At 37.0% G+C, this 26847-nt stretch overlaps 2 protein-coding genes across 2 annotated transcripts in view; both read right to left on the bottom strand.

The window, feature by feature from the left end:
* dnah7 (dynein, axonemal, heavy chain 7) overlaps nucleotides 1–7371 on the bottom strand; it is a 112244-nt gene extending 104873 nt beyond the window's left edge. Inside the window, exons 1-11 of the mRNA XM_063888022.1 lie at nucleotides 7303–7371; nucleotides 6385–6481; nucleotides 5692–5863; nucleotides 4895–4976; nucleotides 4207–4387; nucleotides 3987–4059; nucleotides 3376–3501; nucleotides 2689–2808; nucleotides 1464–1647; nucleotides 1124–1303; nucleotides 323–595 (exon numbers count right to left, since the gene is read on the bottom strand). Of these exons, the coding sequence (XP_063744092.1) occupies nucleotides 323–595; nucleotides 1124–1303; nucleotides 1464–1647; nucleotides 2689–2808; nucleotides 3376–3501; nucleotides 3987–4059; nucleotides 4207–4387; nucleotides 4895–4976; nucleotides 5692–5863; nucleotides 6385–6481; nucleotides 7303–7371 (1557 nt within the window). The remainder of the gene's footprint in view (nucleotides 1–322; nucleotides 596–1123; nucleotides 1304–1463; nucleotides 1648–2688; nucleotides 2809–3375; nucleotides 3502–3986; nucleotides 4060–4206; nucleotides 4388–4894; nucleotides 4977–5691; nucleotides 5864–6384; nucleotides 6482–7302) is intronic.
* Nucleotides 7372–8041: 670 nt separating this feature from the next.
* esyt3 (extended synaptotagmin-like protein 3) lies at nucleotides 8042–26011 on the bottom strand. The gene is made up of 23 exons (XM_063887432.1): nucleotides 25474–26011; nucleotides 22984–23025; nucleotides 21865–21999; nucleotides 20860–20936; nucleotides 20632–20701; nucleotides 20447–20536; nucleotides 20308–20363; nucleotides 20108–20228; nucleotides 19472–19648; nucleotides 18228–18310; nucleotides 17845–17893; nucleotides 17534–17623; nucleotides 16155–16217; nucleotides 15996–16055; nucleotides 12498–12569; nucleotides 12174–12260; nucleotides 11476–11625; nucleotides 10934–11262; nucleotides 10696–10794; nucleotides 10192–10323; nucleotides 9941–10046; nucleotides 9326–9375; nucleotides 8042–9159 (listed from the first exon to the last, which is right to left on the bottom strand). The coding sequence occupies exons 1-23, from the start codon at nucleotides 25816–25818 to the stop codon at nucleotides 9120–9122; spliced, it is 2523 nt and encodes an 840-aa protein (XP_063743502.1). The 5' UTR covers nucleotides 25819–26011; the 3' UTR covers nucleotides 8042–9119.
* Between the last annotated feature and the right edge of the window lie 836 nt (nucleotides 26012–26847).

Raw genomic sequence — 26847 nt, 5'->3', positions numbered from 1 at the left:
TTAGAAACCTCATTGCTGTCCCTCAACCTTCAACTTGGATTTAACAAAAAGCTAACAGTCTTATTTAAGTTACAAATAACTTTTATGAGCCATCACATTTTTTAATTTTCCACTTAAATTTAAAGTAAGTTTTAAAAGAATATACAGAAAATTGACAACAGGAAATGCAAATGAATTCTTGTTTCAGCCACTATTTTTCAGCTTTTACTTCACTTTTGTACCCCAACTAAAAATGTAATTGCATTATTCCCAAATGTGTTTTGTGTCTCTTTAGGTTCTTTTTTGTGTGCACTACTGTATTGCGACCTTCTTGATCAGGTACCTGGCACGATTTGTACCGGATCTGGTCAGCGAGCTGCTGGTAGTGCACCATCTCTGCCATGATATCCTGGAAGGAGTGCTGCTCACTGAGGAACTGCTCCACATCCTCCTCTGCCTGCCTTGAAACCAGTGTGGAGTATTTATCATACTCATGGACATACTCCGTTGGCCTGACACACTCAGCCCGGAAAACCCGGCGCACCTCTTCCTGCTGCGCCTCCAGGATCTCCGGCATGATGACGGGCTTTAGAGTGCTTCCATGGGGGGAGCGTGGCTGGAAAAAAACAAGAAGGGTTTACAGAGTAAGACATCCTGACAGCATGACAAGAACAGAACAACCACTTCAAACGATTAAATCATTCACAATGTGCTGCTTATTGCTAAGGCACTTTTGATTTACACTGAGTTTTTTCTTGTTTTAGAGCTATGACCCAACTCAAAATCCACTCGCCGATTAATCCCTTATTAATGTAGATTGTTAGAGTCAAGGCACAAAAAATAGAATAGAACATTAAATAAAATAAGAAAGATTAACAAAAACCAAATTCAATTCAATTCAAAAGACTTCATTTTCTGTGATCAGCCTCCAAAATGATCACATGTAGACTCAACATTCCAATCTTATAAATGTAGGATTTATTGCAGGCCGTTTGTGTTTTAGCTTGCTGTACATAATAAACTGGCACCTGAGTATACCCCCACACACACACACACACACACACACACACACACACACACACACACACACACACACACACACACACACACACACACACACACACACACACACACACACACTTACCAACTGAGAGTAGAGTCTGGTTTCCACTCGTGGTACCATGTTGATAGGTTGGAGCATGAGCTGATAGACGTTAAGGAGGGCCTCCTCGTACTGTTGGAGTTCAGGCTCGTACTTGATGTGTCTGTCCTCCAGGATCAGATGCAGCACAAAGCCCGGGTGCTCATAGGCCCGCTCGGACTTCTAAGAGGGGGTGGAACAAACCAAACCAAGGTGCAAAAAAAGCTCTTAGTGTCTTCTTTTCATGTGGGACAAAATTAAATACAATTATTGTTTTTTCAGGGAAGTAACTTCAACTTTTTTTTAAATGATATTTGCTGGAAAACGCTTAGCCTTCTCCTACCGGGTCTTGGCAAATGAGCCGTGTATAGTCCCTAATGGAGTCGATGGCAAGGCTCTGCAGCTGCATTGTCATCAGTGTAGCCGCACAGTTATAGAAAGACATCAGTTTGGGCCTGTTGCTGGTGGCAGGCACTCGCTTGGTCATGTACCCCTGGAAATAAATGTTGTGCACTTCGGGAATCCAACTGGTGAAGAGATTGGCAAATCGAGACTCAGATGATGTGTTATTATGCATCTAATAAAACAAAAGACAGAAGACTTGAACGAAAGGTTGAAAAGAGCTTCAGTAACTCTAGTTTTAGTCTCAAATTCCAGCGTTAACGTTTCAATTTGCTCTTCTTTTTGTTTCCCATTTTGTACATATTATGTACTTGCTCGTTGTCTTTTGAAAGAAAATGATGGTTTCATCTCAAAAAAATGGATTTGTGAGTTAATGTCCCTAAAAATGTGATAAATCTTTCTTGAAAAAAGGATAAAACAGTGAGGTATTTGGTGGAGGTTCATGGTCATTCTGCCACAAACAGCTACACAACAAAAGGCAGTTCTAGTAAATGTATGCTAGACAAAACAGAACATAATATATCTAAATGTAGTATTACCCAAATCTACATCAAATATGAGAAAGAGCCATGATCACTTGGAATTCTTTACCCATCCATATCACTGGTGAAAATTCTCATGTACAATTCAAAAGGTTGCTAATAAATCATCGCAGAATCACAAAGTACAATTGAACTGTACCTGTGGCTATGTATTATCATGTACAATTATTTCTATTTTGGTTGTTTGGCCTTATGATGGCTAGAATTGGTTAACCATTTTAGTTTTTTTTTTGTTTCATGCTAGTGCTAATGGGGATCCTAATAAAGAATAAGAATATGAAAGATAGATCATCATATCATTTCATATGGTTGGGTAGATATACTTCACATTGTTGTAATATACTGTTGACGTGCTAATAAGAACTGTATTTTTTCTCATGGGGTCGCTATAAGGAGAGCCATGTATTCCCTGATCTGAAAGCTTCATATGGCTACTCGAAGTTTCTACAGAATCCTCATATTTCATGAATGGCAGCTAAAGAGCTCACAGTGCTGTAAAACAGAAATACAATGTATCATTTTTTAAATTTCTATTTCTTCTCAAAGTTGATTGTTTCTCTCCTTGTTTTCCAAATGATTGTTTTAAACTGAGCACAGGTATGTTGGAGTGAAATAATGACTCACTTATTAAGGAGGATTTCTCTGGCATTGTCAATATGTCTGTTGACCATTTGCTGAAACACAGAGAGCTCCATGGACTCCTCTCTGCAGTGGAACTCCTCTACATCTATCAGGCGGACATTTCTGCAAGCAGGTGAGATGATAAGCAAACATGTATTTACTACAGCAATAATCTAGTTTAGAAAGCAAGAAAATATATATTTACGAGAAATTGCTAACAGTCTGGATACATTACCAAAAAGGAAGAAACCAGGGAAACTCTTTCACATTAAAACAGGGAATATGTTTTTTATTATCTGTTTCATTCATTTACAGAGAAAAAAGTGCTTTTCATTGTCGTTTAAAAATATATATACTTACAATTTGATGTGTAGAGTTTAGAGTAACATTCAATGATGCATAATAGCTTGAAATTAAAGTAAAAAAGTTGTATTTCTCTTACGCAATGTGGGTCACTGATTTACTTGTCACATGAGGTGTCTGACTTTATACTCAAATATTAAAAGCTAAAATATATACATATATTGAACATAGAAGTCGTTTTTTGTTGCACTTTTTAAAAATACTTATTTGACCAAAGTCTATCAAACTCATTCTGCACTTACATATGGATCTCAATTCCATTCAAAATAAATTCAACCCAATGTGTAGTTTGTGACAAAAGTTAGAAAGGTATTAAAGCATACTCACTGGTAAAATATATGCCAAATGTAAAGCACGTTCTGCATAGTGGGGTTGATCGAGTGAAGCTTATTCCTCATCTTCTTTCGTGCAAGGACAAAGGTTTTGTTCCATGGTTTTTGCAAAACCTCCAGTCTGACAGTGAAATATAACACAAGTACGTTAAAAACAGACCTTTATTTTCAAGTCTTGCATCATTTAAAATTCAATAATTCGACAACTGTTATACAAACTCATGTTTCCTATGGTTTTCAGGTAGGGCAAGGTTCTATCATTTGACATCTTTGCCCACCTTTGCACTTTAATGTTATGATCTATATTTAAGTCAATCCAGAAGATTCAGGAGTTCTTCTGAGTTTGGGATCTGTAGCCTGCTTATTTTGTTTGTTTCAAGTGTAAGGCCCGAGCAAAGCTGTTGCTGTGATTCTTTTTGGTGTGTATTTGCGTCTTTAGGCACATGCTGTCTACTGGGGTTTGGGCCACTGTGCGCACAATGCATGGTTCCAAGGTGGTTTGTATGTTGCTGTTTGCATATTTGTGAGCAGTGTGCGTCTTCATGATTTTTAGATTTGCTGAAGTGGAGTCAGTTATACTTCTCAAAAGATTCACATGAGACTTACTCAAGCCTGTGAGGGGGTAGATCTTTCACTTGGTCTTCATCACTGTCCCCTGAATCTCCAAATATATATTTCACTGCAATCATAAAATGTATTCAAACAAAAATCAACAAATATTTTAGGACCATTTTTTTTAGGCATAACTATTTATTCAGCCATCAAGGATTTTAGGGCTCAGTGTTTTCAAAATAGCAATAGTTGATATTAAATGTGCTTCAAATACCGATTCCTTCCTTGATGCTGAGCAGGTATTCCTCCCTGATCTCGTCGACCAGTAGCTGTAAAGTTGTGCTCAGGTTCTGCAGGTGGTATGGTATCATTTCCTGAATGTTCTCCAGCCAAGAGTCCTCCAGAGGAGCCACATTGTCCAGGTCTATCCCCTTCTGGATGTAGTTATCATATCCCTGACGAGACACATTTTAACAAAGAGACATTTCAAACGAACAATGCCTAACACACATAAAAATGTTTGGTGACAGTGCTGATTACACATTTAATATAAACTTTGGTAGTAAATATTTCTTTTCCACAGGCCAATGTTATGAAACTGAGCAAAATCCTCATTTCTATTGAGTGTTTGCTGATGTATGCAGCAACTATAACAATGCTTTAAAAAAAAGTACATACAAGTAAAAAAGTTCCAATGCTTGACCTTAGTACAATAATTTTCCAATATATCAAAGATATGTACATATTTTTTGGGTAAACAGAAGAACAACTGCACAAAGAATGAAACATACCTAGCAACTGCAACCACTGAGACCAACACAACGAAAAAGTGATAAAAGGGTGCCATATCAAGTGTCTTGAAAAGTGATAACGGGCACAATGTCTTCATTATGTACACACACACACAACAAAAGAGGGCTTGTCATGTATTATATGATATATCAATATGGATTGCTTTTCACCTTTCCACTGGTTTTCTTTGCTGTGGATTTGGAGGAGCCAAATGTTGGAGAGTTGCAGTCCCCCTCTTCTTCTTCTTGCAGGCTTAAAATAAATGGCAAAATAGGAGTCACAACAATAGATGTTTTCACATCATTTCCTATCCTTAATAGTGTAATGAAGCAGTTTGGTCTACAGGACAAAATTGCCTTAAAAATATATATTTGATATTGCTAGTAGTAGAGTGGTTCATTATAATGAATATTAACTTGTTCTGTATATTTACACTGGTATTTGATACAGATAAATGATACATATATTTCCTTTTTTTAATACTTTTTTATTATCTGCTTATTTCAATCAGATTAATTTAGCTCAGAATATAAACGTATATTCTTACAAAGACTAAAAGTGAATCACAACAAACAAGAAAACAGAAATAAACAAAACAAATATATATTTACATAATATATATAGTGTACATAATTATACAATACATATATTTCTACTGTTTATATTTATATATTTAATGTTTCTTGATTTTTTCTGTTATTTTTAACTCATGTGATATGCCTTGTTGACATGCTGCTATAACAAATCGTTTTTTCCAAATTGGAATCAATTCAATTAATGTAATCTAATCCAATAATATTTTACCATGACAAACAACATTCTTAATATATTGATTCTATTTAGGAAAGTAAGTTATCATATGATTCCTGTCCTGCCATACAATAAACAGTTAAGGTAACTTATGGTAAAACACATCATTTGAAATATAATGAAATAATTAAGCAATATAAAAAAGAGAGTAACTCACCATATGAATTTAACCAGAGTTTGGCGGAGGTTCTTTCCCTTTTCATTAATTAGTTGTGTATGGGTGCTGATGCAGGGCTTGGAGGTTCTGTTAAACTGCTCTTCTGTCACGTTCTGACCAGTGCCATGACTCTGACCCGGTCTAATTAGCACCCCTTTCATCAGACCAACTCCTGCAGGCAGCACACACAGGGCAAACAGAAACAGTCCTCTTAAAATCAGTGGTGGAAAAAGTACTCAGGTTTAGAGTAACAACACTAAATTGTAACAAACAAAAAAAAAGTTGGTATGCTGAACGGCCCATTTCAAAACTATGTATCAATATCTTTTATGTTTGATATTGTTCTAATTACTTTTTATATTGCGGAGTAGCTTGTGAATTTACTCCAGGATAACTAATATTAGAGCTTTCTGAATCTGCAAAGTAACTAGCCATTAAAGGTAGCCTATTCAATAAGAGTAAAAAGTACAATAATTACTTCTGAGATGTAGTGGCATAAAAGCATAATGTCTGCTACTTTTATATTACTTTAAAATGGAAATAGTCATGTGAGGTGTCCAAAATGTGTATATAAGTACAGAACTTTTTTTTTACTTTCCACCACTGTGTAGAATGCAATAGTATCTTAGAACATGTGATCATTAATATGATGGGAAAAATGTATGTTTTAAAGTATTTAAACATTGGACTCACTTTTATTAGCTGCTTTAGTGTAGTGACGTTTCCGCTTGAGTGGGGGATACGCCGAAAATGAAGGCTTTATATCTATCCACGGCTGTTTTCTGTGGACCTGGACAATGGAGATCACAGTTTAGGTTGGTGTGGTTTGAGACAAAAAATTAAAGGTGTTAGTAACAAGAAAAAACTTCACCTGAACAGAAAATAAATTCCAATGTAAAAGCAGTAGCGGAAGTACATTTACTCAAGTAATGTACTTTATTCATATTTATTCCATTTGTTTCCTTTTATAATTTTGGGTAGGCCTACTTGTACTTTACTTGAGTATTTTAGTGTTCTGTTACTTCGTACTACTACTTCACTACATTTCAGAGGGAAATGTTGTAATTTCACATAACTACATTTATTTGACACAAGTATTTAATGTTTAATTTAAATAGTGTTTAAATTTCATATATTTACTGCTTATTTCCTCAGCACTTTCCAAAATGAAAGTTTTTCCTAAAAAGAACTCTTGTAATATACAACATAATATTTGATAATAACACAACACATTCTGCACAATGAGTACTTCTACTTTCGATACTTGAGTATATTTAGCTGGAAACGTATGTAATTCTACTGTTGTACAATTTTACACTCAGGACTTTTACATTTAATGTAGAGTATATTAAGAACAGGTTTAGTACTTTTACTAGAGGACTACTTTTTCCACCACTGTGTAAAATAAATACAAGATAGTACAAATGTGTTGTGTCGTATTATGGTCGAATGTCCACATTTGACTCTACAATATCACTAAACAAAGTTAGCTTAGTCTCACGAGCAGTTGAGCTAACTTTAATAACGTCAGTTAGAAGTTGCAGCGTTAAAACACTGAAACACTTTTCCAAACGAGAAAACGACAGTTCACCTACTGCTCCATAAACGTACCTGAGGTGGATCTGGCTGTGAGACTGTAAGACTCTCAGCTATATCTGGATTCTTTGTATCTGAACTCATCTTGGTACCTGTGCAAAGTTATCATGAGCTAACGCTAGCTCTCTAACGAAACACCTTGTGCTGTTGCTAGGTGCCGTTGCTAGGCAAGCAACGGTGATTGAACACGCGCAGACTCGCTTGAACAGTTGCACACACAAATATAAAATGTCTATTAAAAAGTTAAATACATGTGCTTGATTGATAATGTACGTACACAAGAACTCGATTAAGTTTATTTCAACTAAGAGCGTGACATTAAATTAAACGGTTATTATGTTTATTTGTCTTCACTTGCATAGTTTGACAACTTCAAAAGAAGTATACGCCGTTTTCTGAGTTCATAATGTTCAACCTACTTTGCTTCGTGTGTTTTTTTTGTTCACTGCGATATCTTAGCTTCAGTATTCCCTTTTGTGTGGCGCTCCAGTCTCATATTAGAGCTTCGGTGAGCATAACATGAAGGTGTGCAGTCAGCCCAGTGAAGATGAGTGCGGGGGGGAGTGTGACACCGATGGTAATAAACAGTGAATGTATTTTTTAAAACTGTATGGTTTTGAGAGTATATGAATGTATGTAAGAATATAAACATACACTCATATGAATAGTCTATGAATGATATCAGCTTTATAGTATAACCGTTTATCCTGTGAAAGTCCCAGATGTAGTTAAATGAAACAGCCTTAATTGAAAATATATTTGGAATTGTACATATTTATTTACTATTGGCACTTTTTCCAGAACTCAAGTACATTTAGTATTGATAATAAATAAATTATTTGTCTGTAACCCTTCTCAGTATGCAATGAATTCCTTTGATTGCTGCAACACACATACTTGCTTTATTTCCCCAAATACAAAATATTACATAAAAACTATCAATACAAATATGTACAGAAAAATACAAAAGGGATAACTTTGCCTCAGATCTTGTCAAAAACCAAACCTCAAAGAACAAATCCAAATGACATAATAATCATGTTTCTTGTAAAGTATAAATACAATCATGCTCTGATGGGGTAATTATTTTTACATAACAAGGAGAAGTCATGCTTTGCAAAAGCATTATTATTAAGGCACATCAAAAAATAAAACATGTGGAATGAAGGTGCTTTTTGGTAGGGAAAACAAAAGTTCAAAAAAGTAGAAAGGTCCAAGGTATGGAAAATAATAATGATAATAATAAAGAAACAGAAAAACAATTTGTGCTGTCGTTAAAAGCTCTATATTATGAACAATTATCTTTTACTTTTCTGAATATTTTATCACAAAACCGCAATCTGATAAAAGCCGCTTTAACTGATATTCTAGAAGAGTGCCTTGGACATTTCTTCTTTTTCATTATTAAAGATAATTTGGTTTCTGCTTGTCAACCCAAATAAAATACAATTAATTTGATCGTGAAATTATACACCAAGAAAAAACATTACGCTGCTTAAGCTACTGTTACATTATCTGGGTAGTCTTTTTAGCTATATGTCTGCTCAAAAATATTTGGTCATGTCATAGGGGTTTCTGTAACTCTTTATTCCAAGTAATTCCCTAAGTAGGTGCAGGTGCATTAGTGCAGAGCCTTTAAATACAGTAACAAAACATGCTCAGTATCTCATTGGATTAGTGGTGTATTTGGAAAACCCAACTCTGGTCCACAATGATAAGGAAGACAAAGGACTATGCACTTCTCCCAATATTTATCAGGCCTGCATTTGCCCACCCCAGTGGCTGTGGAGCTGCTCTTTAATCTGCAAAGAGCAGTTTTACAGCTCTACCCGCTAACTGAGTTTCTTCAGGCCAGGCAACGTGAGCTCATACCTTAAAAAAGAGAGGGAAATAAAATATTAATATAATTATACTGGATGACTACTATCAACCTGGATATGCAGACAATGACGGTGGGCAGTATTGGTACCTAAATTCAGAATGCTACAACTAATGTTTCACAGAAATCATAGAATAGTGAAAAAACTGCAACCCATACCAGTCTGTGACGCCATTGGCTATATCCATCTGTGAAAGATCGATCATCACCTGTGAACGGGAGCACAACTTGGAAGTTAGTCCACATACTGTATTAAACACACTGCAGGCTGCACAATATATACTTCTAATTTTTTGCATAATGATTACAATAACTTGATGACAAAAAACATATTGGAAATGTAATCACATTTTTTTTATTGATGTGAGTTTATGATTTTTGTAATGAGATCAATGTTTATTTAAAAGAATGTTAACAATTATTCTTTATTTTTTTAATTCAACAAGCAGTTTGATGTGTACTTCAGCAGTATACTGAAAGCATTAGAGATGCAGAACTGAGAAGACTATGCTGTCTTTTTATCTATCACAAGTAAAATTATTATGATTAACACCGTCACATTTCCATCTTGTGCATCCCTAATCAAGACTGAGGCGTTAACTGCAAAAGTATGACAACAATAGCTGTGAAACCATTGGTTTTGCAATAAACTGTATATTGGTAAAAACTGTTCACAACATTGAATTAAACTAAGGTTGGACATTAAGAGACTGTACGATTGAATCACCAATGTCATCGTATAACAGTATAAAGAATTTTGGTACTATTACCAACCATGCCAATGTCCTTCATCTCCCGTGAGTGGAACATTTTCCCATTTTTCACGGACACATCCAACTTCCTGGTTTTTGCTTCTTGAAGTGAAACATCAAATTCAAACCTGTGATGAAAGAGAATTAGCGAAAAAAGTTCCAGACAACCAATCAGAGTAAAACATAAAGCATCTGCTTAACCTTGGCAATACAACATTAAAGAATCACTTATTTTTCTCTCATTCAGATGTGTGATTAATCCAAGAAGCTTACTTGTGATTGAAGCTAGGATTGACTGTCCTCTTCTTGACCGGCGTCCTCTTGCGGTGTATCCAGGTTTGCTCAGGGAGGAAATACAAGCGGACATAAGAGTCCGTGCCATTCTCACTGGTGCGGAATAAGTTCCTGCAGGCAACAGGTACACACAACGGGTTACCATAGCTAGAGTTAGCCATATGAATTTGAAAGGAAAACCGTATGGATATTAAATCCAGCCATTTCTTTTTTTTGTTATGTTGGATTCAGTCATTAAAAGAGGCCTTGTTATGTTTTTGTAGCTTTCCCTTTCCAGTGGTGTGTTATAGAGGATTTTGTGCATGTAAATGGTCTGCAAAGGCTTAAGTCCCAAAGTTCCCTAAAGTATGGATGAAGTATATGTCCAATGGTTAACAAATTATTCGTCAATATTGTTTTGTTTTTTTTAAGTTTTTAGGTAATCTAAAAATGTACATTTTTAAGTAGGGAAAATGAAAAACACTGTTACACTAGTGGGGTTACCTGCAGGAGTTAACTATGACAATGAGTTTGTTCCTCAGGCTGGCGTAGCGTACAGACAGGTGGATCTCCCCAAATGAACCCTGATGTTTCCTGAGGGCCCTATATGGATAGAAAACATGTGAATATGTCAACTATCTCTTGGATCAATAGAGTTAATTTCATTACGTCCAAAAAAAGGTTGAAGGTAACTGGACTGGAGTTATGAAAAACAGATATGTGGACATAGAACAAAGCTCACTCTGGATATGAGGCCCCATCTGAAAGGTCGAAACGCGAAGAAGCGATGGAGTTCTCCGACAGCAGGCTCTGGGAGTCATAGCGACGCATGTTCGCAGCGGAGGGCGGTGGTCGCCAGATTTCATTTGAGCCACTCTGGGTGTCCCAGGATGCAGTTGAGGGTTGGGAAGTTGGGTTGGTGTTGGGGGAAAGCGATGGAGAGGAGGATGTAGTGACGTTGGGAGTGGATGCAGAAACCTTACCTCCTTGGTTTGTCTGTGGTATTTGTTTTTTCTCTTGTTGAGGAGGGTTTAGGATAATCGTTGGTGGAGGCTTTTCAACACTGAGAATCTATTGACGGGAGACAACATGGTCTAAGTCAGTGACACAATGTAAAAAATAATATACAACAGTTTATGTAATGTAGCCTTTAACAAAACAGTAAACAACAACACTAACTATAGCGATATCGAAAAACAAAGTGATATCATGTCTTATATCACAATATCAATACTATATCTTTATAGTGCCCAACCCTAGTGCTTGCTAACATTTTGTACTCACCCTGAGAGTGGCTTTCAGTTTGATCTGGCTGTTGGCTCCGGATCGCTCCAGAACAAAGCGCTGATCTAAAGACATGTCGGAGGTGTTCAGGAGGCGACTAAGGGGCAAGTTGAAATTACCGAGCTGAGTCTTCTTCTCATGCTCTTTCACCTGGACCAAGAGAAAACATAAAAAACCAATAAAATAGTGAATTAAAAACATTTATATCACCTGAGGACAACTGATTGATGGAGGTCTATTAAACAGCTGGGTTTTTTATTTTGGAATAATTTGGGTGAAATAACAAGAAAGTCACGGTATCGGTTTGAACAAATTGTGAGGAAAATCACCACAAGTAATGTGAATTAATGTTTGTTTCTATTCAATACATTTAAACGATTAGTATAGAAGTCAGTTCATTAAGTAGGTAAAGCCAATTTTTCATTGTAGAAAAAGAATGCGCAACAAGATGGCCTTGCAAAAAGAATGCCAGTTGAACCTTCAATGTTGACAAACAAGAAGTACGGATGAAAATATTATAATTCCTTTCATTGTTTTAACGTGGGGAAGATGACATCCGATTTGTGAGGAGTGATGTGGGAAGTGTTTGTAACTGCCGCTATTGTTCGTGTCTTAGTTGAATTTTGCTTTTATCGACACACCATAGGCAATGTAGGAGAAACCTTAAGTGTGAAGTGTGCATCAATAAAATGACCAACCTGAATCGTGAGCTGCTGTGTTTTGATATTATGCACAAAGAAGGTGAAGCCCTCTTCCCACTTTGGGTCTTTGGATGCGTAAGCCACCTGAGACAAGAGGAAACATTGAAGAGTAATAACTACAGGTTAATGGTTTCAAAAAGCTGGATATTTGCAAAATGATCAGACGTCTCAAATTGAAATGACAGATATTAGTTTTTACTGTCTTACAGTACAGTGGCAAAATATATTAAATCAATTATAAACATGTATTAACAGATATTGTATTGACAGAATGATTTTGGGAGATTATAGTGTATCAATGTGACAAAACGAGAGCCATACCTTGCTTTTCTTAACATCCTTATCAATGGCAAATTCCACATATGAGTTCAGGGTGACAGCTCTCTTTGTAAGCTGAAAACAAAGTACATCAGTGAGCATGATTTTTTCAGCAAAATGTTTTTCATACACTATGGGAATGACAGTAAAGCCCAAGAACAATGATGAATATTTATAAGAATTGTACAAATGTGCATTATTATCAACAGTACATTTGCAACTACATGTTTGTTTCCTATCTGTCATGCTAACAAGCTTACAAGCTAATAAGCTAAAAAGCTAGTTTGTCTAAAAGCAGTCCTGCTGCCTTCCAGGTTGGATAGGTCTTCTCCAGCAGTTCTAAAACAGGTGTTTTGAGAAACATTATAACTATAGAAGAATGTGAACGTTACAGCCACAGCTAGCATGAGCATGTTGACAACATTCCACTGGGGAAGAAGAATGCTGAGGTCACTGAAGACACATTAAGGAGACCATATTCAATATTGGCCTTGGAAAAAGTTGACATTTTTTATACACTTTTTCGCTACACATACATTTACTGGGTATTGGTATCTTCCAAAAAAGAACAAACCACTCTTATGTGAAGGGTCTTTGGATAATAAAATGTTGTTGTTGTTGTTGTTGTTGTTGTATGTAATTCATTACATTAAGGGTATTTGTTATTGACTTGATTATTTCCTTTTCATTCTTCTTATCTCAGAGGAAAATACTTCTAACTCCACTACATTGATTTTAAAAGCTTTAGTAACGTATACTTAAATAAAGGATGTTAAATCAACTAATTATATATCATGCATTATTATAATAATACATAATAAATAATTGTACTATATATATATATCTATATATATAAACAGCTGCAAATCTTGAAATTAGCTCTAGCTCTAATTAATAATCTTATTATGTGCATGTAACATACCTTATTCAAAAGTGGGCTACATTTAGTACTTTGAGTATATTTTGACGATTTGTATGTACTTTTTTGTGTGAAACAGCCCTCGTGAGAGTCACTAACGACCTACTCATATCATCCAATGCTGGCTCTCCCTCCCTCCTCATCCTCCTGGACCTTACTGCTGCAATTGATACTGTCAACCATGGCATTCTATTAAACCGGCTCCACCTCCCCACTGGACTCAATGACACTGCCCTCACTGGGTTCAAATCATACCTCACAAACCAGACAGAATACATCTCCCTGGGTCACTCCAAATCAAATCCACACACAGTCACTTGCGGTTTCCCCCAGGGGTCAGTCCTTGGCCCCATCCTCTTCATCCTCTACCTCATCCCCTTTGGCCAAGTCATCAGCCGTCACAGAATGTCATTCCACTACTATACTGATGACACACAGCTCTATGTAAATGCCACAGCTGCAACCCCACCCTCATTATCACAGTCATCCCCGTCAAAACTCACCACCTGTCTGGAGGAGATAAAGGTATGGATGGAGCCCAACTTCCTCCAACTCAACAGCTCCAAAACTGAAGTCATCCTGGTTGGCACCCCTCACCAGACCAACTCATCATCCATAACCAGCATCACCTTTTCTGGCTCCAACATCCCCCTCTCAACAGTCACAAAACTTGTTGTAAAAATGGTACCCAACTCAACTTTGAAGCCCATATCAATTACCTCTGCAAGACCTCCTTCTACCACCTCCGTAACATTTTCAAACTCTGCCCCATTCTCTCCCTCTCAGATGCCGAAAAGCTGGTTCATGCTTTTATCTCCCCCAGACTGGATTACTGTAACGCATTTCTCATTGGGATTCCTAGCAAGAGCATGCAGAGGCTTCAATACATCCAAAACTCTGCAGCTAGGATCCTGATGAGAGTGCGGAAACATGAGCACATTACCCCCATTCTCCACTCACTCCACTGGCTTCCCGTCTCCACCAGGATTCAAGTCCAAGGTTTCCCTCCTCACACACCAATGTATCCATGGACATGCTCCCCACTACCTCAAAGAACTTCTCAACCCACAAAATATAACACACTCCCCCTGCTTCACTCACTCAAACTTCCTCCACATACCCAGAACCAGACTCAAGACCATGGGAGATAGGACCTTCTGTGCTGCTGCCCCACGTCTTTGGAATGCCCTCCCTGACACCTTGAGGGCACCACAATCTGCTGACTGGTTTAAAAAAGGTCTTAAGACATTTCTTTTTAGCAAATCTTTTGGTCCCCCTTAGATCTTTTTTAAATCCCTTTTTATTCTTTATAAAAACTGATCATCTTGCTTTTATTTCCGTTCCCTTTTTTTTTTCCTTTTTTTTGTTTTTAACCTGTAGCACTTTGAGATCTTTGATGAAAAGGGCATTATAAATCAAATGTTGTTGTAGTAGTAGTAGTAGTAGTAGTAGTAGTAGTAGTAGTAGTAGTAGTAGTAGTAGTAGTAGTAGTAGTAGTAGTAGTAGTAGTAGTAGTAGTAGTAGTAGTAGTAGTAGTAGTAGTAGTAGTAGTAGTAGTAGTAGTAGTACTTTTACTCAAGCACTCCTATTTTTAATTAAGTAAAAAGGGAATATTTCTTTAACACCTAATGAAATCTTAACGTGTGAATAGTGTTGTGTCTCCCATGTCTCTTCCATGTATGTTCACACCAGAGGGCATCCAGAGGCTTTAGATCAAATCCACAGTTCAATATAGGTGAATGTGTTTCGATACATTTATCACTAACAGATCGGGGTCAAAAAGTGACCTTGAATAATTCTTACAATGTGATCATAAATGCCTTTTATACCAGCTGGATAGGGTTTAATCACTAGTCACAAGACTGAGTAAGTCAAATATATTTCTCAGAAAAACCAGGAAATAATCTGTGACCTCAATTGCATATATTGAAGATCGTATATCTTTATTATTTCAGTATCTTATAATACACAACAAATATTAGCCTACATTTGAATTCAATCAAGGGCAAATGACTATATTTATACATGTATTTATAAATTTGCTAGTTTTTAACACTTCTCTGCTTTGGGACTTTTTGCTGAGAAAATCTTCCTGAACAAGCCTCAGGGTAAAGGGACAAACCTAACAACATGACACCAGCTGGTAACAAACACACCCACATATAAAATGGAAGAAATGCACCAGACTAACAGGAAACACCAGCTACACACAGGGACAAGTTCTCCTGCGGCACTCCCAGAAAAACATCTGATCTGACCGAGGCTTTTGTCTGACATCAAAAGTATATACAAAAGTACAATCATGTCTCAAGGCGGTAACAGGATAGACAGGCAAGATTCAAGTTGTACTTCCGTGTATTACTTGAAAAATATGATGTTATGCATTCATTTGCATTGTGTTTAACACTGGGAATTTGGACCAAATGGCTGAATGACCTACTTGTACCTAAGTGGACTTTATTAAACAAAAGAAATTACAACAAACTAAAGGAGAAAGAATGAAAATGGACAATTATGGGCCTTTCATTCTTGGGTCCCTAAGATCCCTTCTTTTTAAAGTAAATACTTAGGAGGCAGCTTACCCGAGCTTCCTTTGCAGGCTTCTTGTGTTTCGGATGCTCCGTAATCTCACTGTGGTCTTTCTGGAGACAAACACAAGAATACATCAGCACATTTGTATATGTTTTAACTTTATTTGCTCTTAACAACAACAACAATAGTGACCCTTGGAAAACACTTACTGGTAGGTTTGTGGCACTGTCCAGATACACTGCAAGCATAGCACAAGCAAGGCCATCTTCGGACTGAAAGAGAGTGATGGTGGAGTGTAATAAATGGTCAACAAGTTAAAGCACACAGGGGCAAACTTAGAGTTAGGATTTTTTTTAATGGGGTTATATGAGGTGCTTATTGTAATACAGCGGGTAAAATAAGTATTGAACACGTCACCATTTTTCTAAATATAATTCTAAAGCTGCTATTGACACAAAATGTTCACCAGATGTTGATAACGACCAATGCAATCCACACATGCAAAGAAACCAAAACAAATAAGTTCACATAAGTTGTGTTATAAAATGGAATGACACGGGGGAAAAGTATTGAACACGCTTACTGAAATGTATTTAATACTTCGTACAAAAGCCTTTGTTGGTAATGACATCTTCAAGACGCCTCCTGTATGGAGAAACTAGTTGCATGCATTGCTCAGGTTTGATTTTGGCCCATTCTTCCACACAAACAGTCTTCAAATCTTGAAAGTTCCGTGGGCCTCTTCTATGAACTCTGATCTTTAGTCCTTTCCAAAGGATTTTCTATTGGATTCAAGTTATTGGCTGGGCCATTCTAGCAGCTTTATTGTGTTGTTCTGAAACCAATTAAGAGTTTCCTTGGCTGTGTCTTTGGGATCATTGTCTTGCTGAAATGTTCACCCTCGTTTCATCTTCATCATCCTGGTTGATGGCAGCAGATTTTCAGAGAGAGAGAGAGAGAAAGAGAAAGAGAAAGAGAAAGAGAGAGAGAGAGAGAGAGAAGAGAAGAGAGAGAAGAGAGAGAGAGAGAGAGAGAGAGAGAGAGAGATGTTTCTTGTGTAATGAGAAACCTTTTTAAAGGTCATTAGTTGGGGCTGAACTAGCTGATTGCTGACTTCTTAATGACAGATTTCAGCTGGTTTCTTGACTTTCCATGCCTTTTTGCACCTCCCTTTCTTCATGTGTTCAATACTTTTTCCCTGTGTCATTCCATTTTTACTACACACAACCTAATTTCTGAACTTATTTATCTTGGTTCTTTATGTGTGGATTGCATGGGTTGTTACCGTCATCTGTTGAAAATGTTGTGTCAAGACAGTCTGGTGGCTCTGGAGAAAGAAGCGGTTTCCGGTCGGAATGGGCATTCTGAATGTGAGGTAAAGCAGGGAAAATATCCCAAATACAGAACACTTTTCAACTGATATTTCATTTGAATAACTAGAGCAAATCTCACACTAAACATCCAAAATATCCCCTTTAAGATGAATGCTAATATGTGGCCAGAAGGTAGAGAAGTAATATAAGATGATATTGCATAAACATGTTGATGAAAATCTGGATAGAAGAAATTGAAGCAAAAATGTGGTTACCTCCCTCAGCAGTTGGGGGTCAGACTTAAGGGAAAACCACTGGAGCTTAAGATGAACTTCTCCATACTGGACGCCTTCCAGAGGAAACCACTGCAACGGTGAGGAAGATTCATTTATCACCATGAAATTCATACCATGACTGCATTTAAACAGAAAACTGCTGAAAATGATTAGAATTGCTTTAGAATTTAGTTAGCTCGGCAATCATTTTGGGAGTAATATTTTTTTTTTCTATTACAGAAGGAAACAAATGTATTCATTAGGCAAAAATCACTTTATTTCATGTATCCACATTATTAATTAAAGCTCACCTGATCCATTTCTATCTTCTTTTTCACTTCTCCGAAATCAAGGTTATACCTACGATAGATAATGAAAAACGATGGCAAGTGAAAACTTTATAGCACTAACATTGAGAATATATTTTTAGCACTTATACGTAATATGTAAGCTATTCATATTCCTCCATACAAGTCACTGTATATTTTCAATCAAGTAACCATACAGTATATAGTGTGGTTAAACGCCTTTATAGGACAGTAATATACCATGGTAATAGGTAACACTTGAGAAACCCTTCCATACTTGAGAAACTCCCTCTCAGATTACTTTTATATAGAGAAGTGAAAACAATTCATGTGACTAAGACAGCATCTGCCCTACTTTTTTGCGCTGGTATTTGATCGTTTCTTACGTTCCCAGTAAGTCATCTTTATCTGTGTCCTCATCATATAGCTCCAACTCCAACTCCTGGCCTGGGGCTTCATGGACGACAAACTGCACACAGATAATAAAAAAAAAAGTGGATGTTACAAACTTTATTTTTGATAGGAAAGTCAATGTTGCGTCCCAGCCCAGCATACTTCATTAGATTTCTACCAGATTTAGAGAGCCTTGGCCTTAACAAATTACTTCTCTTCAAAAGATATAAGTTGATACACCTGAATTGTCAGTAAGTAGTCCCAAAAAAAAAACAATCAAAAACATGTGAATAAACTGTCTGCAACCTCCAAAGTTGACAAGTGAAGCCAACCAGTAGTCCCAAAAACTGCAATTCTTCTTAATAGCCAGAAATTGACATGTTTAAAGCCTGCTACAAAATGTATTTAGCTCATTCCATAATCATTTTAACTTTAGGAGGTTACAGTTGTTTTTTTTTTAAACAAACCAAAGCTTGCCTCATTTAGGGCGTGGCTGTTCTGCGGGATAGGTGGATTAAGTAACAGCTTCAACATGTCTGCTAGGCTTCACCTCAATTAATTTGATGTTTTGAAATGTATGCCTTTCAAATAATTGTTCAAACTATTGAACTAATATTAAGTCAGCTCTCTATTTTAGATTAATCAAGTGAAATGTAAATATTGTTGGTTCTGATCACCACACATGGATTGCTAGCTTAGCTCAAAGTAGCTACTAAACTACACTCTAAGCAGTTGCCTTATCCTTTTTTCTCATAATTACATTACAAAAAAGCCAATTTTTAGCTAGCCAAATTTAGCATCCCGGGTAATATTACAGTTTATGTTAGTTACAGATTCACCTTGCTAACCAAGCTAGCTAGTTGGTAACTAAGCGTTGATTTTGCTAATATATCCCACACAAGGCCTCACTCTTACCCAGTTTAACTCTCTTGTACAAGTATGGTTACTTATGGTTCCCAACAAAAACAGATGGTGAGGGCTAAATGCGATAAATGTTTGAACAACCAATAGGTGTTGTCATTGTGACTACATCCACATCTTACATTATACGAAGTGCTTGCTAAAAGTTTTTTGGTATCTCTTCAGCACTTTGCTTTCTTGCATACAAGGAAACACATTTAAACATGTTTATGCCTTTTTGAGCTCATACAGGTGCTTTTTAAAAATCGTAAGCCAACTTTATAAAATAAAATTAGACTAAAATAAAGAGGTTTTCACATAATCACTGTTATTTTACCTCGTACACTTCATTCCATTTTGGGTGCAAATTCTCTTTGACCGTCTTGCTTTTGACTTGTCTGTTGCCCACTCTGAGAGTTGCATAGGGGTCGGACTTGCCCTTGACTAAACCCATCATGTATGTGTCCTTAGCCATCAGGTCTCTAGCCTCCAGCAAGTGGACCCTCACCACGCCCTGAAGAGCAGACAAAAAGAGATTCAAAACAACAAACTTGTTGAACATGAAAGATAAAGACAAAATCCTAACAAAGTGCAAAACAATGGAAAAATAAATAGGTAGAAAACTAATAAGGAAACTATTTCCAACATTATTTAATTAAACAAATTGTATATTGAACTGAACAAAAATCTATAATCACTCAATCAATAAAAAAAGACTGATAGTAACAATTTAAAGTATGGTTCCTACTGTATACTACATATTGTACATACTGTCTTTTTACTAACTAAAATCCCTCAGTGCAATATTCCAATCTTTTTAGTGGTTGAAATTAAGATGACGATAAAAAAAACGATTGTCCCGCCAAGGGGACTTTTGTCCTGAAACCTGCAATGGCGGAGTATTTGAAAATGCAAGTAGCAGTTTGAGATGAAATTACTATAATCTGTGAAATGGAAATTATATCTTACATACTCGGGGTAGTGGGAACCTCATCTGGTCGACTTTGACTTGATCTATGAGGGGTATACACATGCGGTTGGGCAGCACCATGAGCGAAGCAATGATATCCATTATGGTCCCCTCAGATAAGGAGCTGAAAGAGGACAGATGAATTGAGAGGGCTTTTGACCAGACAATTAAACACTAACAGTGGAGTGACCTTTCAGTCTAACCTGAAGCCAGGGCTGTCCAAAAGGTTGGTCATGCCAGTCCAGTTGATTTGAAGGGTCTGAAAAAAGTAATTCAGAGTTTTTAACTTGACCAATCAAGCGGCTTGATTGAGGACAGTATGGTCGAGAAAATGTCACTCACAGGGCGGCGAATGAAGAAGAAGGTGACTCCTCCCACCAGTGGTGCTTGCCCAACAAGAGGCTCCAGAATGACCCTTATCATCCCCTGGAGCTGGAATATTGAAGTCATTTTACAATACTTGTAAACACATGTTATGATAGAGGATTAAATCAATGCAAAGACAGAAAAACAAAGGAGATGCCCACTTTAAGTCCTTTGACGCCTGCTGTGATTGGCGGCTGCACCTCAGCGTCGATGTCCACGTCACTGTCATAACTGCAAAGTGAGCAGTGATAGCGAGAAGTATAAATGGCTGAAAGGGAAAACAACATGCACACCAACTATGCTCTTGTTCTGAGTTTAAAGTGTTCCAAAACCCATTAACACCAAATGGCAAGTACATAGCAGCTCTAACGTGAGGAATGTCGACCTACCATATATTCAGGTCCAGAATCACCTCCCTCTGATCCACTTCGTCTGTGTATGCTTTCATTCCAGTGATCCTGAGAGGCTGGAATTAAAGAAACACATTAAAAAGGAAGCCATCTTGAATGTGGCCCCACCCCGGTCAACAAAGAACGGGTTGTGGTTGACAATGTAACATGAATTCTGCATAATTTGCACAAGCTATCTGGTTGCTTCAAGGTCAAGTACACAAAAGATATGGCTCTAATAGGGCAATCATTTTTGCTGCAATTTGCTCAATTATTTTGCATCTGGTTGCAAGTGTGCTGTTTAAGCCAATGCGTCTGTTGTGAGGGGTGAGGAGTCAACCTGAGCCGGAGCTATTTTTTTCACAAGTTTTTCGAAATGAAATGAAGGGTAGCCATTATGTATTTATGTCTTTAATGACACAACTGTCATTGCCTTCCAAATAGAATGAGTGTGAGCAGACATCCCTTATATATGCACTTCAGGGGTTGCCATTAAGCTTAGTCCGCTTGTGGAGGACCCAGATTGGACATGGGACCATTTACGTATGTCATCCCCTCTCCTTCCCTTTCAATACTGTCACTTTCCAATAAAGGTTAATCTGGCCCAAAATAAATCTTTAAAAATAAAATAAATGTGTTTCACTTACCACTAACCCGCTGGACACACTACTTTCCAGTAACTGCATGTAACTATAAGCACAGATATTTCTTCTTTGAGCTGTTTTTTTTAGCATTGCATTAAATGAACCAATTTCGTGCCATATCTCTGTATATTTTCCAATTTAGATACACGCAAACATCACTGAGACGCTACATGCTTGGCAGTGCCTGTTATGGGTGCTTTTTGTCTGTTCAGCACATGTCTAGCAGCTACAAAAACCCCACAATTCTTATGGCCGATTCACCCCTCAGTTTATCAGATACATGTGTGACGGAAGTATTAATACCCAAACCAAATTAAAGTTGTGCTTGTCAGGAGGAAATAAAATGGCTCTGCAAACTTACTAAGTGTCCAAAGTGGACCTTGGTGAAGGTGAACATTTTGAGCGCAGAGCTGGAGAGTCTGATGGCTGGCTGGATGTTTTCCTTAAGGAGCTTCTCCATGTACATCCCAAAGAAGGGCCAGGCCTGCTCCAGCACCTAAATATACAAACAAGAAACGAGTATTTGAAAACACCTTGGATCCACACCTTAATCAAACAGTACATTCAGTCATTTATAAAAACAGGGAACACCTTACAGATGCAAAGTATCATTTTTTTTCCAAATGAAAATGACTTCGATGGTTTATGCTGTTCCAAACATTCAAACAACAGTTGAAAATTGGTGCTCATTTAACTCGACGTCACAGCAGAGTAGTGGTGAGTTTAAAGGGATTTTTTGTCATAAGGGGGGGTGTGGTGTACTTCAGTGTATGACCAACAGTGAATGGTGGCTGGCATGCCCGCAGTTTGTAGAAATAGACAGGACATCTCCAAGCACTGAAGCTTGGAGATGTAGAAACGTATTATAAATAAGTACAACATTTAAAACCAGTGTACGCTATTTTAAGGATATCATTCTTTGACTGATTTACGGATAAGAATCGTGCACTGTTATCTATGCATGTTCTTTTTGGGAGGTAAAATGACAGTTTTATTCGAAGAATCATTTCCTTTTCCCATCTGAAAGTGCTGTCTGACGGAAAATTATTCTAAATACAGTGCATGTTAAAACTGATATGTTGGCCTTTTTTTTTTAAGGTGACTTAAATCTGTTTTGCTGCCCCTGTCCGCAGCAGAACATTGTGTGTACTTGTGTCATTATTCCTGTCTTTTCAAAGTGGGGGGTGTATCGACTGCCATCTAAAGTAGGAAATCCATTTACTATTGACTGATTACCTCATACAACTCTATCTAAAACTTCCCAAACCATCCCTTTAATACCCCTATTGCATTTCTAGTGTTACTGATGCATTTGAGTTTGCATCAAATGAATTGTAATGCAGGCCATGGGACCTACCATAGTACCAGAACGGCACGGTTGGGGTGTAAATACTGTTGTTGAGCAATGCCTTTAAATTACAGTGGACATTTAAAGCAACAACAGGACATATAAAAAGGTAAGACTATGTTGATACCTTACCTTGTTAAGCCATTCAACTTTCTCAAAATCAGGAAAGTGGACCTATGAGGAGAAAAGAACAAAACACTTTTGAAGTTTGAAGAGGTTTGTAAGTATTTGTCCAACCCAACAACATAATGGCATGCATGATAGCGGTGACAAAGACATAATTCAGTTATTATTAATCATCCATCATGCAAATAAGATGGTGAAATAAGTCAACATAAAATCAGGCGAATAAAATCAAATCATGAGGCTTCTATTAGAGTGGTGGATCAAACTCAGAGACATTCTGCACATTTACACGCATTCCTGGAATTTGACAGCATTCCTTAGTGAAAAAAAAACAGCAGTAGCTTTGGAGAATGTATTATTTAGAGCTTACCAAAGTTTCTCTGCAGCATCAAAACTGTGGACTGTAACAGAGGTTTGGAATCATGTTCTAATACAGGGCAAATTTCCAAATAATTACCATCAGTGCCCAAGAAGCGAGAATTTCTCTTTTTTCAGACCAATAAAAAAAAGGGTTTTACACTGGTGAATTTGGAAATCCCCATTAATATCCTTAAAATGGAATCCTGTATTGTATTGTAATAAACCTGCGTACGATTGATCTGCGAGACATTAACTACAAATAGTTATCTGATCTGTTGTACATATGACATTCCTGTGACATGAGAGGAAACCTACCAATGTCTCTCCCTTCTTAGTTCCCATGAGTCACCGTTTGAGTGGGTGTGGCGTGGTGTAACCAAATGCGCAGAAACAAAACCTCCTAAATAAAAACACATTTGGCTAGCTCAACCCAAATCTGAGAATGGGAGGCTCATGCCATGCAAATACAGCACAGTGTAGTCATGGAAACAGAGAGCCCTACAGTAAGGGACATGTTTCAGTACGTTTTGCCTTGTTTAACTCCAAAAACAAGGGTTTGACCTCAGGGGTTCAACCTTCCTTCAATTCATGGAAAGGTACTCAGTTTAATCTCTTTGCTGTCTGGCTGCTGAAGATTTGTACATAAATCATCCAATATAATTGTGGTATAAATAAATACAAGTATAATATTAAAGTAAAACAATACATATTTTACGCAAGCTATACAGACAAAAAGTGATAGTTAATTAGTGGAGTTAAAAGTGAACAATTGTAATGTATATAATCCAATGCCAAAATGTGCCTGTTGTATATTTCTATATATGTCGCTAGCTTAATGAGATTGTTAATTGTACAGTAAAGTGTTTAACTTATTCAATATTTTCTTTATATTGTGTATTATTTAGATATTCTAGTCATTTATGTTGTTTAAATTGTAAATTACTATATACTTGCTGCTGATGTTCATTTCTATTTGTATTGTATGTTATTGAATCTATTAATATTTGAACTTGTGTATTCCTTGACAACAGTGCTGCTGTGACAAAACAATTTCACAATTTGGGATGAACAAAGTATCTATCTATGTATCTATTTTAGATATGTTGCAACCGTCCTGGTTGTGATAGTCTGTCATTTCTAAAAACAGGGAACACGTCAAAGATATAAAGCATCATACAGTTTTTAGATCATTTTTTTCCAAATGAAAATGACTTAGATGGTTTATGCTGGTCATTCAAACAACAGTTGAAAGTTGGTGCTCATTTAACTCGACGTCACAGCAGAGTAGTGGTGAGTTTAAAGGGATTTTTTTGTCATGTGGGGGGGTGTGGTGTACTTCAGTGTATGACCAACAGTGAATTGTGGCTGGCATGCCCGCAGTTTGTAGAAATAGACAGGAGAACCAGCACTGAAGCTTGGAGATGTAGAAACGTATTATAAATAAGTACAACATTTAAAACCAGTGTACGCTATTTTAAGGATATCATTCTTTGACTGATTTACGGATAAGAATCGTGCACTGTTATCTATGCATGTTCTTTTTGGGAGGTAAAATGACAGTTTTATTCAAAGAATCATTTCCTTTTCCCATCTGAAAGTGCTGTCTGACGGAAAATTATTCTAAATACAGTGCATGTTAAAACTGATATTTTCATGTTGGCCTTTTTTTTTTAAGGTGACTTAAATGAACAAAGTATCTATCCATGTATCTATTTTAAATATGTTGCAACCATCCTGTTTGTCATAGTCTGTTCCTCATTTCAAATAAATTATGTAAACAATGTGTCAAATGTAATGTTTTTTTTAATGGTATGGGTAATAAGCACTTACATGTAAGACATAGTTGGTTGACAAAATAGTATCTATGTTCATTCAGAAAAATGTGTAAGTTAATGTCACATCTGACTTTCAAATAAATATTGTGGACAACATGAATATGAGATCTTCTTTTAAATGGTATGGATAATTAACAGACATAGCAAGTTCAATATTTAAAAAGAAGTGGGTATAGAATAAACAGTCTGTCAGTGACTGAAAGAAATGCGATATGTGTCTCCCTTACCCTGCCCTATAAAAGCTACTCTTTAACAATCAGTAAATCGGTCAACTCTATCCCATAATAAGCACAATACCTACCCATGAAGCCATTTTTAAGGCACTTCCCAGCTCCTTGTTCACCACGTTAGTCTCATTATCCAGAAAGTGAATGGCGCCTCCGATCCGGGCGTCTTTCCACTGGCGGTTCTTCTTCCACCAGGTGACCATCACCATGCACAGCACCACCCAGCTGATACTGAGGCCCAGGTACCCCGTCAGGTACACGGGGTAGAACAACAGCAGAGCCCGGCCGAAATACATGAGGAACTCCATCAGGATACGGTTGACGGCGGAGGGGCTCAGCTTCTCCGTGCTACCGTGGATCGACAGGCTGTCCGCGAGCCCCGCTGCCCCGCTCGGGAACATCTCTCCGGTCGATGCCATGGCGGGTTCGACCCCCGCGTGAGAGGGTTTCCAAAAGGAGTAAACGCTCACTGCCTGAACAGATACTATTTTTTGGTTTTGTTTTTTTGTTTTCGGGTCACTTAAGCATTGCTTTCTTAAGGACAAGAAATCAGGGACGATAAGCTACTGAACACTGGTGAAATGAGTCCCGGCTGTCCTAAAACTTCCGGGTACGAAACTCCCAAAAGGCAGGTAGACACACCTGCGCCCATGGGTGGGAATGGGCAAAAAAAAAGAAAAAGAATTCCACCCTAAAGATGAATGCGGAGAAAGCAGCCATGTATCATAGAGCCATTTAGTTTTGTGTTGCTTTATCAGCAGTGACTTTTACAGCCTTGTTTACGTAATAACTTTGTATAGTGTATTTTGTAGACTACTTATAGGTTTTACATCATGAATAAACATATAAACAGTAGTTTACATCCCAATTCAACCTTTCTCTCTTATTGTTTATAACTTATTATAATTATGATTTCTTTACAAGTACCCATTGCCTGCAGCTCAGCAATTGTAATTCTTTTACTGTTATAATTCTTTTGTTGCCACAAAAGTAGTCTTTTTTTCATTTCATTTTTTTATTTTCTCTGTAGTTCTTTGTGACTAGGCCAATTATCCAATCATCATACAGTATGGCAAATACAACCATCTGCCATCCCCCAATAAGTCTTTATATTTATATATGCAACATAGAAGGGGTTGATTATCAGAAAGTACCCACTAAAACTTAGCATCTGAAATATATAATTATATAAAAGAAATATGCAGAATTTGATTTTTTAAAATCAGTTTTCAAACACAATTTGTGAATGAAGGATAGCAAAGTTTTTGTTTTTAGTTTGACAATAAAGGAATTCTATTTCAATTTTATATTTGGGATAAATGCAGTTTTTAGAGGATTGTGTTACTGTATTGTTCGTGAAAAAATTTCCAAGAATCATTGTCATATAGCCAAGAGAACCATCTGCATAATTCTTAGCCTTATAAATCAAGATGTAACAGTAGATATAC

The sequence above is a fragment of the Eleginops maclovinus genome, chromosome 7, assembly GCF_036324505.1.
Source record: "Eleginops maclovinus isolate JMC-PN-2008 ecotype Puerto Natales chromosome 7, JC_Emac_rtc_rv5, whole genome shotgun sequence".
In the NCBI taxonomy this organism is placed as follows: Eukaryota; Metazoa; Chordata; class Actinopteri; order Perciformes; family Eleginopidae; genus Eleginops; species Eleginops maclovinus.
The sequence above is the reverse complement of the archived record's forward strand: the minus strand, read 5'-3'. Positions and strand labels throughout refer to the sequence as shown.